The 17,025-nt window shown below is 56.4% G+C and overlaps 1 protein-coding gene across 2 annotated transcripts in view; it reads right to left on the reverse strand.

The window, feature by feature from the left end:
* The window catches only part of ALG12 (ALG12 alpha-1,6-mannosyltransferase), a 29,809-nt gene extending 12,823 nt beyond the window's left edge, over positions 1-16,986 (reverse strand). The window contains exons 1-10 of one of the 2 annotated variants that reach the window (XM_001140006.8): positions 16,713-16,986; positions 11,828-12,067; positions 11,609-11,741; positions 8,473-8,646; positions 7,934-8,128; positions 7,284-7,387; positions 5,772-5,995; positions 2,438-2,607; positions 2,280-2,355; positions 1,317-2,167 (exon numbers count right to left, since the gene is read on the reverse strand). In XM_001140006.8, the coding sequence (XP_001140006.1) occupies positions 1,939-2,167; positions 2,280-2,355; positions 2,438-2,607; positions 5,772-5,995; positions 7,284-7,387; positions 7,934-8,128; positions 8,473-8,646; positions 11,609-11,741; positions 11,828-11,989 (1,467 nt within the window). In that variant the 5' untranslated portion in view covers positions 11,990-12,067; positions 16,713-16,986 and the 3' untranslated portion in view covers positions 1,317-1,938. Of the gene's footprint in view, positions 1-1,316; positions 2,168-2,279; positions 2,356-2,437; positions 2,608-5,771; positions 5,996-7,283; positions 7,388-7,933; positions 8,129-8,472; positions 8,647-11,608; positions 11,742-11,827; positions 12,068-16,712 lie in introns of those variants that run through there. The other variant, XM_009438650.4, reaches the window with a different exon arrangement.
* Positions 16,987-17,025: the final 39 nt, after the last annotated feature.

The following is a 17,025-nucleotide window of genomic DNA, read 5'->3' on the forward strand; positions in this document are numbered from 1 at the left end:
GAAGCCTGCTCTCCAGCCCTCACCATCTGGCCTCTGTGGGAGTCAGGAAGTGTCTGCACAGATGTTCGCCAGATGCAATGGGAAAACCAGGAGGCATCAGGTGGAGAGGCAGCTCCAGGGCACCTGGGCAACAGCCACAAGCTCTCAAAGAGCACAGGAAGAAATCATGTCTTTATGCACACGTGTGTGCATGTGTGGTATGTATGCATGGTGTGTGCACGTGTGCATGATTGCATTGTGTGGTGTGTATGCATGGTGTGTGCACGTGTGCATGATTGCATTGTGTGGTGTGTATGCATGGTGTGTGCACCTGTGCATTGTGTGTGTGCATGCGTGGTGGGTATGTATGGTGTGTGCACGTGTGATTCTGCATGCATGGTGTGTATGCATGGTGTGCACATCTGTGCATTGTGTGTGGATGCATGTGTGGTGTGTATGCATGGTGTGCACATGCATTGTGCATGCGTGGTGTATGCATGGTGTGTGCACGTGTGCACTGTGTGGTGTGTATGCATGGTGTGTGCACGTGTGCACTGTGTATGCATGGTAATGTGCACGTGTGCACTGTGTGGTGTGTATGCATGGTGTGTGCACGTGTGCATTGTGTGTGTATGCATGGTGTGTGCACGTGTGCACTGTGTGGTGTATGCATGGTGTGTGCACGTGTGCACTGTGTGGTGTGTATGCATGGTGTGTGCACGTGTGCACTGTGTGTGGTGTGTATGCATGGTGTGTGCACGTGTGCACTGGTGTGTGCATGGTGTGTGCACGTGTGCACTGTGTGTGGTGTGTATGCATGGTGTGCACGTGTGCACTGTGGTGTGTATGCATGGTGTGCACGTGTGCACTGTGTGGCGTGTATGCATGGTGTGTGCACGTGTGCACTGTGTGGTGTGTATGCATGGTGTGTGCACGTGTGCACTGGTGTGTATGCATGGTGTGTGCACGTGTGCACTGTGTGTGGTGTGTATGCATGGTGTGTGCACGTGTGCACTGTGTGTGGCGTGTATGCATGGTGTGTGCACGTGTGCACTGTGTGTGGCGTGTATGCATGGTGTGTGCATGTGTGCACTGTATGCATGCATGTGTGGTGTGTGTGCATGTGTGCATGGCGTGTGCATACGTGTGCAGCAGCACCTGGTCCCGTCTCCAGTGCCCAGCAGCGTCACACGCACTCTGGTGTTTTATAAATGCATGGTCAGTGAGGCTGACAGCACCAAGCTGTCCCTTTACCATAACACCTGGAATAGTCACCTGTGATAAGCTATCACATAGGAAACATTTTTAAAATTTCATTCTCATTATTTTCTGTAATCTTGAGAGGTTCCAATCAACATTTATTGTCTTATTCTTTTTATCTCATTCCTTTTTGAATCTGTTTATCTCCTAAAATTTTATCTGTGATGGAGATGGGATGCCTGTGAATACAAAAGTTGCAGTGGTGGCACCAGGGTGGGGGGGTGCGGCCGGGGCCACCATGGTCTCCCCTGAGAGGGGGTGCTGTCTTAGGTGCCCCAAGAGGCCCTCGGGCAGCAAGCGTGTGGTGCTGCCAAAATACAGCTCCCCCTGGGTGGGCAGGACACACGTGGCCTCCTGGCAGACAGGTGCCTGGGTGAGCCCGCTGCTCCTGATTAGTCATGAATGGCACCTGGTCTGGGCGACAGTCACCCGCAGGAAGCCCTGAGCTGGCCACCATCACCCTGGGCAGTGGCTCCCGGGGTGCCAACAAGACCTGGGCCCCTCGTTCTTTGGTGCTGAGAGCCCCAGCTGAGGCTGTGGAGGAGGCCCTGGACCTGGTCTGGTGTCTGTCAGAGGCAGGTGCCCAGTCCTTTGACTTGCTTCTCTGAATTGTCATAATTGTGCTGGAATTGTGCCAGAAACTGGTAGCGATAACAGCTCCTGGAAGGCCTGTGGCTGCTGAGGGCTGCCTGGTCCCCCTCAGGACAGCCGGGGGAGCCTCTCCAGAAGCACCAGCTTTGTCTGCAGGTGGACGTTGAAGGGGGGCAGTTGGGTCAGGTTCAGACTCACACCTGTGGTCCCCACGACGCTGGCCAGGACCCGGTGTGTGTCCCTGTAGAGGGCCAGGAGCCCAGGGGCCGCCTCCATGAGGATGTGTGTGTATGCCAGCATGCCTGTCCCCGGCTGCACATCCTCCCTCTTGTCGTACCTGTGGGATGAGAGCTGGTGGTCCTGCCCAGGGCCCCCACATCACCCTGTCCCCCGCCCCCAAGGGGCCCTCACATGGCCTCTGGGAGGGCCGTGCTGTGTGTGGATCCTACCTCCAGGCGCTGTTGACTTGGAGAAACCGAGACACACCTGTCTGGGCGGCTGCCACGTCAATGTGCAGAAGGACGTCTAGGAAAACCAGGCCTGCCATCAGAGCCCAGCCCTGCAGTCGGAGCCACAGCAGTCCCCAGGCAGTGCCCCGAGCACCCACCTGTCTGGGGGGGCACCAGCTGGTGCAGCCTCTGCATTGCGACGCCACCTGGGTAGTTGAAATGGGACACATACAGGGCCGTGGCCGAGTAGGCGGCATTCACCACGAGGTGTCCGATCACAAGCAGAGACCCCGCTTTGTACAGCCAAGACTTTTTATAGTTATTCAGCCTGAAAAAAGAATGGTTACACATCATAGGCAGAACGTGGTGACAATAAAATTAATCTACCTACAAAACATACTAGGAGCATAACCTGCTGTTCAACTTCACCAAGTCATAACAAAGAGTTCACCACCAAATAAACAGAGTCAGTAACCCGTGAAAGTGGTTAAGATACTGCCTCAAGAATTGTCTGTGAAATTCTACCCAAGATGCCAATTTAAAATTTAGATGAGATTTTAAAATATATATATATATTTTTGAGACAGAGTCTCGCTGTGTCACCCAGGCTGGAGTGCAGCGGCATGATCTCGGCTCACTGCAACCTCCGCCTCCTGGGTTCAAGTGATTCTCCTGCCTCAGCCTCCCAAGTAGCTGGGACTACAGGTGCACGCCACCGCGCCCATCTAATTTTTGTATTTTTAGTAGAGACAGGCTTTCACTATGTTGGCCAGGCTAGTCTTGAACTCCTGACCTCGTGATCTGCCCGCCTCAGCCTCCCAAAGTGCTGAGGTTACAGGCATGAGCCACTGCGCCCAGCCTAAAAATATATTTTCAAACAATCCCAAGTGACTGTGTAGGTCAGAGTGCCACCCGCGCGGCCAAGCCCACTCCCAGCAGGTCTGAGTGGGACAGGGTGCCGCCGGTTCTCTCACGATCAACTATGCCAATCTCAGGATCCTACGGCAGAGTTAGCAGCTGCCAGAGACAGTGTGGCCCACGAAGATGAGGCTCTTTATTAGCTGGTCCTTAACGGAAAAGCTTGCCAACCCTGGTCTAAACGCCCTGAACCCCCGATCAAGACTCACTCTCTTCCAAACCCACCAGGCTCCTTGGAGCCCTCTTCTCCACAGGCCCTGCCCTTTGCTATGGTTTGGATCTGCGTCCCCACCAAATCTCATGTCCAACTGTGATCCCCAATGCTGGAGGCGGGGCCTGGTGGGAGGTGACTGGGTCATGGAGGTGGAGCCCTCAGGAATGGATTAGCGCCATCCCCTCCATGCTGTTCTCATACCGAGTGAGTTCTCGAGAGGTCTGCTTGTTTGAAAATGGGTGACGCCTCCCCCGTCCCTCTTCGTCCTGCTTTGGCCACATGAAAGCGTGCCCGCTTCCCTCGCCTTCCGCCATAATGGAAAGTTTTCCCAGGCCAGCCTGGAAGCTGAGCAGACACCAGTACCACGCTTCCCGTACAGCCTGCGGAACCGCGAGCCAATGAAGCCTCCTCTTTATAAATTATCCAGTCTCAGGTGTTTCTTTACATCAGTGCGAGAGCAGACTAGTGCACCCTTGAACAATCTCTGGTGCGGTTTCTGAGCTCGAGGCCCCACCTAGGATGACCGCAACCTCCTAAGTGCCTGCCCCAAAGAGCTCAGCACTGCCAGGGCGTTCGCCCTTTGTTCCCGCCCAAACCTGGAGTGGGCAGTCACTGCGCAAAGCTCGCAATCAGAAACCTTCCACCCCCAGGACTGTCTCAAGGCCCTGGGCCCTGACACCACGGGAGACGGCCTGCTCTTGCTCCCACGGTGGCCAGGCTGAGGACCTGACTTCGGAGGGGGCCTTGCTCTACCCTGCACCCCCTCATTTGGACTCCCCAAGTTTGTCCTCCTCCGGATAAGGCTGACTGGCACAGCGGGGGCCCTTGCATGGAGCAGCCCCTCATGCCCAGCACACCAGGCCTCAAAGACACAGAGCTGGGTCCAGTTCCCACTGGATCTTCTTCCCTGCTGGAAAAGCCTGTCACCGAATACAATCCATCCGTGCCGCTCTCCCCGTCTTTACCCTCTTTTCCATGACTCCGGTTGGGGTCTGCTCCTCCTCCAGCCCTGAGCCGACCCCTGAGACGAGAGGGAGACAAAGGCACAGAAAAGCAGAGGCAGAGCTCCCAGGAGCCCCCAACCCAGGCATGGCCACGGCAGCCGGAGGAACCCCCAGCGAGGAACAGTCACGGCAGCCAGAGGAGCTCCCAGGCCCGAGGGCAGTGCGGGGCAGTCGGAGCTGGGGGGCACCGTCCCCTCCCCTGTAACAAGTGTCACCGGAAAGCACCTGACCGCTGCCTGAGATCAGGGACCGCATTGTGGGGCTTCCTCTCCAGCCAGAGTGGGCACCTCTCAATGCCCCAGGCCGCGGCCCTCCTGGCCTGCAGCCCTGCTGCCCCTCAATGCCCAGCATGGCCTGAGTTGGCCTCCTGTTCCCATCAAGGCAGCAAACTCTGAACGGGCACAGAGCTGGCCAGCCTCAGCCCCGGGTCCTTCCCCAGCACCCACAGGGCCAGCAGTGATGGACTCTCCTGGGCCTGAGCCCCGGGTCCTTCCCCAGCACCCAGAGGGCCCGGCAGTGATGGACTCTCCTGGCTCCCTGAGGCTTGTGACACTGAGTGGCAGCCGCGCTCAGACCACCCCACCCTCAGCCCAGGCAGTGCCCTCCCCAGGCCCTGCCAGGCCCCCAGCTCCACCTCCATCACCTGCTGCCTGCAGTCCCTCCCCGCAGGAAGCCCCCTGCCCTCCACAGGACCTTGAGCCTGGGCCACGCTGGGCCCTCTGCACCCAGCCATAGGCACCTCCCTCACCATCCCCCTCTTCCAGCCAGATGACCCGCCTTGACAAACGCCCTCAAGCCCGAGGCCCTGTCAGGATGGCCACGAACGCCCTTCCTCTACCTGACCTGTCGCCCTCAGAGCCTCCCAGGCCTGGCTGCCCCTGCCCTCTGCCGCTGCTACCTATGTGAGTGTCCCTCTCCCATGACAGAGACTGGGACCGCTGGTGCATCACCATATGTGGACCAGTCACCAAATTAACCCAAGACAGAGACCACCTGAGCAAAGCCCTCTGTCAGCACAACGCCAGGCCGGTCCCATCCCATGCAGCCCTCAGGGAGGAGAGAGGACTGGGGTCACCCTCTTTTGACATAAGCGCCTAGTTCAACACACCCTGTGTTTATCTTAAAAAATAGCCCTGGTGGCTCACACCTGCAATCCCAGCACTTTCAGAGGAGGAGGCAGGAGGATGGCTTAACCCCCTAGGAGTTGAGGGGTGCAGTAAGCCCCACTCCAGCCTGGGCGACAGAGCAAGACCCTGTTTCAAAAATTAAACACACACATACATCCCGCCAACAGTAAATCAGTGAACCTGTTTCCAATGAAACTATAAAAATGCATGTCACAAAAAGAGCACTCACAGGTAGGAGCAGCCTCTGGCAGCCGTGATGTTGAGCATGGGGAAGGCATAGATGATGAAGCGTAGCTCCTTGTGTGGCAGGAGGGAGTAGAGTGCCACAAAGCCCAGCGCCAGCACCGTCAGTGCGTGCGTCCTTCTGTCTACCAAGCCCAGGGGGATGAAGAGCAGGCTGCAGCCCAGGCCGCGGGGCAGGGCTGAGTAGAAGTACCACAGCAGCGGGGAGGTCTGCGGGCTGGGTTAAGGAGGCCACACACCTGTCCACGCATGAGCCCGTGGGCTGGGTGGCAGGGTCAAGGCGGAGAAGACGCTTGAAGACAGTTGTGCTGAGAGATGCAGCCTGGACCATGGCTCGTGTGCACAGACACCACTCAGGCCTCAGGTCCCTCCTAAAAGACAGAGCCCAGGCCACAGCTCGGGTGCACCATACCACTTGGGCGTCGGGCCCCCTCCAGGCAGGACCAAGGCAGCAAGGGCCACGGAACGTTCGGTCTCTGTACCCTTTTCTTCACTGTTAAAAACAGATGGTCGGCTGGGCGCAGTGGCTCATGTCTGTAATCCCAGCACTTTGGGAGGCCAAGGTGGGTAGATCACGAGGTAAAGAGATCGAGACCATCCTGGCCAACATGGTGAAACCCTGTCTCTACTACAAATACAAAAATTAGCTGGGCATGGTGGCATGTGCCTGTAATCCCAGCTACTCAGGAGGCTGAGGCAGGAGAATCACTTGAACCAGGGAGTTGGAGGTTGCAGTGAGCCGAGATCATACCACTGTACTCCAACCTGGCGACAGAGTGAGACTCTGTCTCAAAAAAAAAAACAAAAAAAAACCAAAAACCAAAAAACAGACGGTCACGGGTGACACACATGTTGGGATTCGTTATGCTGTTCCATCTATGCGTGTACGTTTGACATAATTCCTAAGAAGGCGCTTTTTAAATGCAGATTGTCCGGGCCGGGAGTGGTGGCTCACACCTATAATCCCAGCACTTTGGGAGGCCGAGGCAGGTGGATCACCTGAGTTCAAGAGTTCAAGATCAGCCTGACCAACATGGTAAAACCCCATCTCTACTAAAAATACAAAAATTAGCCAGGCGTGGTGGCGTGCGCCTATAGTCCCAGCTACTCATGAGGCTGAGGCAGGAGAATTGCTTGAACCAGGGAGGTGGAGGTTGCAGTGAGCCGAGATCACACCACTGTACTCCAGCCTGGGCGACAGAGCGAGACTCAGTCTCAAAAAAAAAAAAAAAAAAAAAAAAAGCAGATTGTCCGAGGAGCAGAGGAGAGGCTGGGGTAATCTGGGGCAGGGCTGTTTCCAGGCTGAGAGACGGCAGCCAGGACCTCACCTCCCATGGCCAGCATTTCCCAGGAGCAAGTGGGAGGGAGGGGCTCCATCCTGACCCTGCAGCCACGCTGCACAGAAGGGAGAAGCAGCTGCTTCCACTGCCCACAGAGGCCCAGGAGATGTGGCTGGGGGTCCCACCCATCGCCCTACTGCACGGACACTGAAGGATACCCCCCAGTTGGAGCTTTTGTTCAGGACGGTGTTGTACCAAAGCACCTTTCCTTCCGGCCAAGTGAGCTGCCGCCAAAAATAAGAGTCCACAGCAACCGTCAGTCCTAACAAAATAAAATAGAGTTTCTTAGTCGCAAACACAGCCATCAGTAAACATCCCGCCACAATGCAGCCCCCATCACTACAGAAACTACAAGCTGCTTTCATATAAAAGAGGTTGGGCTGGGTGGGAAGATTGCTGGAGCCTAGGAGTTCAAGGTTGCAGTGGGCCATGATCACGCCACTGCACTCCATCCTGGGTGACAGAGCAAGACTATCTCTAAAACAAAAAAAGAAAAAAGACACCAACTGTGTCGAGGACACCACTGCCCAGAACCACCGCCTGGCGCAGGGACAAGCCGCCCTCCACTCTTGTGGACTCCCCCAGCCCAAGGACAAGGGACAGACCAGTGAACAGGAGCTCCTAAGGCGCACCGTGGGTCCCCCTGGAGATCCCCGGGCAGGGGGCTTAGGATCGAAATGTTTTTAACACTGCTAAAGTTAGGGTCATTTTATTTCATGGGGATGAAAACCTCCCAAATTTCTCTTGACCTTTGTAAAACAAGGCAAAACAAAATCCAGTTAGAAGCATCCCACAGCGACTGACTTACCTAAACAGAGGATCCCTGCTGGGATGGCGTGGTGAAGCGTTCTGACTACAGAAACCTTTCGGTTGCCCAAGGCCAGCAGCAGCAGGAGGCCCAGGAACAGGCACAGCTCCGCCCTGAACACGATGATGGCGAAGGCTGACAGCCAGATGAAGCGGGCCCACTCGTGCCGCAGCCAGGCCGTGAGGGCCAGCAGGACTGCAAGACAGTGCGGGAGGGTGCTCGTCAAGACACAGGGCCCACCCGGCCCAGAAAACACCCGGGGAAGTGAAGGGTGATTCCTTTTCCTATTATAAAAGCCACACAAATATCCCAGAAAACAAACTGCTCAGAGCCGTCCCCCGCACCTATGCTGTTGGCCAGGAAGTGTGTCCCAACCCAGCATGGAAAACAAAGAGCCTGGTTTCAGGTCACAGACCATCCTGAGGAACCCAGTGGGGAATGGCCATTACAGGGGAGGCACTGCCACCAGCTGCACAGCCCGACTCGGGGAGCCCCTGCCCGGCACCGCGGGTGTGCAGGCCCGGCCGGCAGCTACGTACCTACAGGCAGGGCCAGCACATTGGGCAGTGTCCGCGTGCAGTAGAACATCAGGTGGAACTGCATGGCCGTCACCCAGCAGAACATGGTGGCCACCATGGCCCCGAAGTGCCGTCTCACTTCCTTTTGTAACGTCCAGAGTCCAAAAATCACGCCGAGTCCAAGCACTCCTCTAACTAAACAAAGACAGTGACAGCACAATGAGCCTGCAGCAGAGGAGTATCCAGTGGGGCCCCCTACGTGGGTCCTTCTACACAGATCTTTCTATATGGATTTTTCTATGCTGCTGCAATGCCAGCTGACGGCTACATCAGGCAAAGCAGCCTTGAGGGCATCGTCTCCATGTTGAAAACAGACGACTGGCCCCAGGCGCCCTGCGCTCCTGTCGGGAACTGAGGACCCTTGCGGGGGCTGCTCTCTGAAGCATGAGGGAGGACACACAACTTGGGGGTGCCATGAGCTGAGCCCTACACTAAACCAGAGACCCCACCGGGCTGTGGCATCTCCAGGGGCAATGTTTGCAAAGGCCGGGCTCAGACCTTGCTCTAACCAGCAGCCATGAGGAGGTGGGACGTGGCAGGAACACAGGCTCCCAGGCAGGAAGGGGGTCAGGACCCCTCTCCCCATTTGACAGCAGGAGCCACCTCTGGGCTGGTGGTCTGATGAGGAGGTGGTGAGGGGGCAGGTGTGCCCAAGACAGTACCCAGCCGACCACACATCCTCACCGTGGACCGGCCTGTCAGCCGCTGGCAAGAGAGACTGAAAACAGGAAGAAAAATGAACTTCTGGGTGGCTCTTGCTACCTTTCCAGAAGGTCAGAGGAACTTCAAAGCCATGTGAGAAGCAACTGGGTCCAGGCAGCTGTGGGGGCCAATGGGCAGAGATACTCAGGCACTGCCAAGGGGGCCACAGATGTCTGAGGGCTGGACCTGCTGTTCCCAGAATACCCCATGTGCATACCAGGCATTTTCTTTTCACTGATTGCTGGATTCGGACTGCAAATGTCTTTTTTTTTTTTCTTTTAAAGGACAGAGTTTCCCTCTGTTGCTCAGGCTGGAGTGCAGTGGCATAATCTCGGCTCACTGCAACCTCTGCCTGCCGGGTTCAAGCAATTCTCCTACCTCAGCCTCCAGAGTAGCTGGGATTATAGGCGCATGCCAACACGCCCGGCTAATTTTTGTATTTTTAGTAGAGACGAGGTTTCCCATGTTGGCCACGATGGTCTCAAACTCCTGACCTCAGGTGATCCCCCCGCCTCGGCCTCCCAGAGTGCTGGGATTACAGGCGTGAGCCACCATGCCCAGCCTGAATGTCTTAATAGGACATTTTTCACTGATACTCACGAGTGGCTCTGGCTCCAGCTGCTGTATTTTTGGTGCTGGAATTTCCCCTGGGCTTTTAAACAATTCACAGACCCCGGCAAAGCCCCGCTTCCCCTTTTCCCCACCAGGTCCATCCCCTGCGTCTCTTCTCTTGGTTTTCCATCTTCCCAAATGCCCAACAATCTCAACCCCGTGCCCAACAAGGGTAGCCTCGGCCCCAGGATCAGCCTCGGCCACGGGATCACCCTCGGCCCCGGGATCAGCCTTGGCCGTGGGATCAGCCTCGGCCCCGGGATCAGCCTCGGCCGTGGGATCAGCCTCGGCCCCGGGATCAGCCTCGGCCCCGGGATCAGCCTGGCCCCGGGATCAGCCTCGGCCGCGGGATCAGCCTCGGCCGCGGGATCACCCTCGGCCCCGGGATCAGCCTCGGCCCCGGGATCACCCTCGGCCCCGGGATCACCCTCGGCCCCGGGATCAGCCTCGGCCCCGGGATCACCCTCGGCCCCGGGATCAGCCTCGGCCCCGAGATCAGCCTCGGCCCCGGGATCAGCCTGGCCCCGGGATCACCCTCGGCCCCGGGATCACCCTCGGCCCCAGGATGACGTGCTCTTCATCCAGAGAGGAAGGATTTTGGCCTGTGGCAGGGGCTGGGGGGGCACTAGCAATTCCAGGTCACCTTAGTGGGATCGGGAAGGACACAGGGTGGGCTCCCGTTCACCAGCTGAAGCTGCAGCCCTCCAAGGTTCTGTCCAGCTGGAGTCCACCCAGCTCTGCCCAACCTCCCAACCTCTTGCTGCCACCCCTGGAATAAGCAGAAGCTTCCAAGGGAATGTGGACTCAGCCCCGGAATTGCCTGTGGACTTCCTTTCCCTGGCTCGTGGCCCCCCAACTCCTCCCCATCTGGGGCTTCCTGATGCCTCCACAGGACATGCACGGCTTGTCCAGCTGTCCCCGTGCCATGGTGGGTTTCCGTTCCCAATCTGCCCCTTCAAGAAGCAGAACTGCTCCTTCCCCAGGAACGTGCTACTTCTTAAAGCTCTCCACGCAAGCTGGACTGACTCGCTGGAAGCATGTCTGGGTATTAAAAGCAATAAAAGTGTACTGAAATGAAAAAGTGGTGATTGCTGACTTCAAAAACTCAGGTTGTGTGACTGGGCGTGGTGGCTCATGCCTGTAATCCCAGCACTGTGGGAGGCTGAGGTGGGACAATCACTTGAGCCCAGGAGTTCAAAGCTGTAGTGAGCTATGATTGCACCACTGCACTTCAGCCTAGGTGACACAGCAAGGCCCTGTCTCAAAAACGAAAAAAAAAATCGGTTTTCAGAACAATATGTACAAAACGTTCTAATTTTTTTTTTTAAAGTCCTCATGTCGGCACAGAGAAAGACCCAGGATTTGCACACAGGCCCTGCAGTGGCGGCTTCTGGGAATGTGAGGTTTCTGTTTGTAACATTCCCCAAGGCAAATGGTGCTGCTTCTGCAGGAATAAAGGCTGTTGACCCCATGGGGGCTTGCCAGGTGAGGCGGGAGCAGCAGGCTCAGGTGGCGAGAGCTGCCTCACAGGCAGTCGGCATTTCTCTTGTACCTGCCATCACCCCTAATTTCATAGTCAAGAGTGTGGAGGCACAGAGGGGCTGACTCAGATGTCCCAGGCCTGACCTGAGCGCCTGCTCTGAGCCGCCATGCCACGGTGATCGAGGGCAGGCAAGACTGTAACAGACAGTGTTCCTGGGCAGGAGGGACCGCGGCCTCGCTGAGGTCACCCGATGACACCACAGTCCCTCACTCCCTCCTCCTTTGTTGAAGACCCCCTTACCTATTAGCTGAGAGTAAAACTTGGACATTTCTAACAGCGAAAGCACGTAAACCGCGGGGCTGGAGAACACTGCGATCACCACTGGCCCGAGGAACGTCCTGGGGACGACTCCGGGGAACTCAAGATGGTCGTACTGCGAGGAGAAGGGCAGGTCAGTGCACCGGGGCCCTGCCAGCTGGTAACATGAGGTTTTCCCCAAAGACAGCAGGGGCCCCTCACCTGCTCCAGGTCTTGCCAGTGGTAGAGCAGGTCATGTGTGGCCTGCAGGTTGAAGCTCTCCTCCACTTTGGTGTAGGGACAGATGACCAGGTGGACAGTGGCTACGGCCATCAGCAGCCCCAGCAGCAGGGGCCGCCTGCCTGATGACCCCTTTCCAGCCATTCCAGGCTTTCAGCTTCACGTACCTTCACAGGCCAACGGTGCGAGACACCAGCCGTTAGCACTGCCACTCCACGCATGCTGGAAAAGTGGAAACAGAGTCCTGAGGTTCGAAAGTCACGCTTGCGCTCACGTTTGGGAGATCCGGGTAAAGGGTTAGCAGGAATTCTCTGAACTACTGTCTTAGTCGCACTACTACAAATCTGAAAACGCATCAAGATGGAAAGTTTGGAGAAAAAATCACACTTGAGAAGCTTTCATACTGTAACCAGTGATCTGACACTTCCAGCTCTGTGAATGTTTTTCTGGGCAGAAGGATCTCAGTCGCAGAACCCTGAGTCTGACCAGGCCTGGGCCACGAGGGCAATGGAGGGTGGTAAATGGCCCCTGCCCCCCAGTCTAAATCCGGCAGGAGAGTCAGCAAAACCCAGGCTTGGCCCCGAGGGAACCGGCTGAAGAAGACAGAATGGGAGGCTGAGGGGTGCCGGTTAGCTGGGTGGGAGGCACCAAGCTGGAGAGTGGCAGACAGGGGCCCCGGGAGGGCAAGAAACTGAACATAGTACAGCTGCCGGGACACAGGGCTCGAGTGGCCAGCAAAGCCCCCGCTCCCAGGAATGGTGGGATGGGGCTGTGGACGCCTGCGCCGAACCCCACCCTGGGGGCTGGGAGAAGCCATGGCCGGCTTTCCCAAAGGTGGCACCACACTGGCCATGAGCCTGCATGTGAGCCTGGGAAGACTGGCAATGGGTCCCCCAAACACTAACAGGACAACCTCAGGGGCCCGTGGCACGGAGCTTCCTGAGAGGCCAGCAACATGTCCAGCTGCTACACGTGAGAGACCAAGGCAGGGGAGGGGGCAAACTCTTCACGTTTCTGGCTTCTTTTAAAACAGGTTTGATTTTATTCAATCCAAACCAGAAGGGCCAGAAGCAAAGGGAGAGAGAACCCCAGGGCTTACCATTTATTAAAACTACTTTAAAAATTTTTTTTAAGAGACAGCATCTTACTCTGTCACCCAAGCTGGAGTGCAGTGGCGTGATCATGGCTCACTGCAGCCTCAAACTCCTGGGATCCTTTTGCCTGAGCCTCCTGAGTAGCCGCAGCTACAGGTGTGGGTCACCACACTCAGCTAAGTTTTCTTATTTTTTGTAAAGACAGGGTCTTGCTTTGTAGCCCAGGCTGGTATGGAATTCCTGGCTTCAAGCTATCTTCCTACCTTGGCCTCCTGAAGTATTGGGATTACAGGCGTGGGCCACCATGCCCAGCCAAAACTATCTTTTGATCAAACGGAGAGTTAAGAAGTATACAAAGATGGCAACCAAAGGAAAATCTGTAGATTAGAAGGAAGGGGAACCCTATTTGATATGGTGGGCAGGGGGTGGAGAGAAAGAAAAAAGAAAGCTTTAATAATTTTATGACTGAAATGGTATGCAGTTCTCTCCTTTGCCAAATATAAAAACCTGCGGCCGGGCGCAGTGGCTCATTCCCGTAATCCCAGCTCTTTGGGAGGCTGAGGGCCAGGTGCGGTGGCTCATTCCCGTAATCCCAGCTCTTCGGGAGGCTGAGGTGGGTGGATCACGAGGTCAGCAGATCAAGACCATCCTGGCCAACATGGTGAAACCCTGTCTCTACTAAAAATACAAAAATTAGCTGGGCATGGTAGTGCACGCCTATAATCCCAGCTACTCGGGAGGCTAAGGCAGGAGAATCGCTTGAGCCCAGGAGGCAGAGGCTGCAGTGAGCCGAGATCACACCACTGAAATCCAGTCTGGGCCACAGAGCGCGACTCCGTCTCAGAAATAAATAAATAAATAATTAAAAATTTTAAAAAAATAAACTTGGTATCAAACAAAGAGAAAGATCGAAGGACTAGGTTAGGAATCACTAACTGAGGGAGGGCCCACTCAGCTGTCTCCCACTTGCTAAGACACAAGCTTTTTGACGGTGGGGGGGTTTTTGATGCTGGATGATTTTTCCCACCAGCGCAGCCTCAGCACCAAGGACAGAGGCCAGCCGCTGTGGTCTGAAGGCTGCCTCACTGCCACCTGCCCTGCTGGACTCATCCTGCGGGCAGGGCTTGCTTGGTGGACTCACTGCTGAATCAGCAAAGCCTGCCGCACAGTAGGCACTCAACAAGGCTGCCGAAGAAGAAATCGGTAAAAACTCCTACACGGGGATCTCATCACACCAGCTCACGTGCTTATTAAAAATATGTTCCAGCAGCCGGGAGTGGTGGCTCATTCCTGTAATCCCAGCACTTTGGGAGGCTGAGGTGGGTGGATCACAAGGTCAAGAGATCGAGACCAGCTTGGCCAACATGGTAAAACCCCGTCTCTACTAAAAATACAAAAAAATTAGCTGGAGTGGTGGCGAGTAGTCCCAGTTACTTGGGAGGCTGAGGCAGGAGAATGGCGTGAACCCAGGAGGTGGAGCTTGCATTGAGCCGAGATCGCGCCACTGCACTCCTGCCTGGGCGACACAGCAAGACTCCATCTCAAAAATAAATTAATTAATTAATTAAATTAAATAAAAATATGTTCCAACGGCCGGGCGTGGTGGCTCATGCCTGTAATCCCAGCACTTTGGGAGGCTCAGGTGGGTGGATCACAAGGTCAGGAATTCAAGACCAGCCTAGCCAGCATGGTGAAACCCCACCTCTACTAAAAATACAAAAATTAGCTGGGCATGGTGGTGTGCGCCTGTAATCCCAACTACTTGGAAGGCAGAGGCAGGAGAATTGCTTGAACTCAGGAGGCAGAGGTTGCAGCAAGCCAAGATCGCACCACTGTACTCCAGCCTGGACAACAGAGCCAGACTCCGTCTCAAAAAAAAAGAAATAGGAAGCAAGCCGGATGTGTTGGCTCACGCCTGTAATTCCAGCTACTCAGGAGTTCAAGACCAACCTGGGCTACAGAGCCAGACCCTATCACCACAAAAATAATCCCAGCTACTCAGGAAGCTGACATGGGGGGTACTGCTTGAGGCCCGGAGTTCAAGACCAACTTGGGCTACATCATGAGACCCCATTTCTACAAAAATAAAAAATAAAACAGAACGGGGAGCATCTACGTGCCAAGATGTGGGAGGTGCACACAGCAAGTGCTGCTTGGCAGTCCCCCCCAACCCCACTCCACACCTCTCCACCCAGGGGATTTCCCCAGCAAGGAAGAGTTCAGCTGTGGGGTGAAAACATTACGTGCTGACTCTGACACTCCTGGTGGGCCCCCAGCACCTCCTCAGACCCAACAAGGTGTGCCTTCTGCTGATGACCAGCACAGCTCACTTTCGAAGGCATGAGAAGACCAAGGGTGAGTCTGGAATCTCTGCCAGGAGCACGGGAAGACCAAGTCGACACCAGCAAGCACGAAAACCACGACAAACCCCCCACCAGGCGAGGGTGAATGGACACTGTTCTGCACTAGCCCACTCTGCTGGGCAGCTGGTCAGCAGCTGTGGCTAATCTAAGTGACGGGTGCCTCGGGAGCACCCACAGGTTAAAACGGGCCCAGGCCATGACACTTTAAAATGGTGGTTTACAGAACAATGGCATCTCAGATTAGGGAATGACCTGCAAAGACCCTCGTGTCCCCATCAATCCAGATTTTAAGGCCTCTACCGAAATTGATCAAATCAGGCTAAGCATGGTGGCTCACGCCTGTAACCCTAGCACTTTGGGAGGCTGAGACAGGCAGATCGCTTGAGGTCAGGAGTTCGAGACCAGCCTGGCCAACATGGTGAAACCCCGTCTCTACTAAAAATACAAAAATTAGCCGGACCTGGTGGTGGGTGCCTGTAATCCCAACTTAGGAGGCTGAGGCAGCAGAATCACAGGAACCTGGAAGGCGGAGCTTGCAGTGAGCTGAGATCGCGCCACTGCACTCCAGCCTGGGCGACAAAGTGAGACTCCGTCTCAAAAAAAACAGAAAAGAAACTGGTCAAATCAGATGTTACTTTTTTTTTTTTTTTTTTTAATGTGCAGTCCTTCCTTCCACAGGCAGGAGTTCTCTGAAATCCAGACGCTGCACGTTTTATTTCCCCTAATTTAAACCAAGGGTTCCTGAACATGAGCGAGTGTTCATCACCTCAAGCGCCTGTAGAAATGCAGATCCCCAGCCCCCAGAGACCCTAAGTGGACCCCAGCCCCAGCTGGAAAGTCCAGCCCCCAGGTGAAAAACCCATCCCCCAGGTGGGAGGTCCAGCCCCAGGTGAGAAGCCCGGCCCTAGGTGAGAGGTCCAGCCCCAGGTGAGAGGTCGGGCCCCCGGATGAGAGGTCCGGCCCCCGGGTGAGAGGTCCAGCCCCGGGGTGAGAGATCTGGCCCCCAGGTGACAGGTCCAGCCCCAGGTGAGAGATCCAGCCCCAGGTGGGAGGTCCAGCCCCAGGTGGGAGGTCCAGCCCCAGGTGAGGAGCCCGGCCCCAGGTGAGAGGTCCAGCCCCAGGTGAGAGGTCCAGCCCCAGGTGAGAGGTCGGGCCCCCGGATGAGAGGTCCGGCCCCCGGGTGAGAGGTCCAGCCCCCGGGTGACAGGTCTGGCCCCCAGGTGAGGAGCCCGGCCCCAAGTGAGGGGCGCAGCCCCAGGTAAGGAGCACAGGGCTGTGACGCGTGGACATGCGCGGTGAGGCCTCAGGAATCCAGCGCCAGCGCCAGCTCGGGTCGCGCCCTCGCCCGCCTCCTCCCTGGTCTCGCCGCGCGCCCGCCTGAAGGCCCCGGTCGCGGCAGCGCGCACTGACCTCCGCAGCTCCCGGCGGCGTCCTTCGAAGCGCGGCTGCCTGGGCCAGCCTCGGCAGGAAGCGGGACGGCGGAAACAGAACAGAGCCCGAATCTAAAGTCCTTGCCCAAATCTAAAGTGGCTACCGCAGCCCCAGCCGCTACGGCCGCAGAGACCCTCTGTGCCCTGAGTAAAGATGGCCGCAGCGGGCTGCGCGCGAGGGGCGGGGAGCGGGAGGCGGGGTCGGACCTGCACGCCCCGCCCCCGGACTCCTGGCGGCCGCTGATCCGGGACCTTCCCATTGGTCGCCTCTCGTGGCGGACTCGGATTGGGCC

This window comes from Pan troglodytes, chromosome 23 (genome assembly GCF_028858775.2).
Source record: "Pan troglodytes isolate AG18354 chromosome 23, NHGRI_mPanTro3-v2.0_pri, whole genome shotgun sequence".
Classification (NCBI taxonomy): Eukaryota; Metazoa; Chordata; class Mammalia; order Primates; family Hominidae; genus Pan; species Pan troglodytes.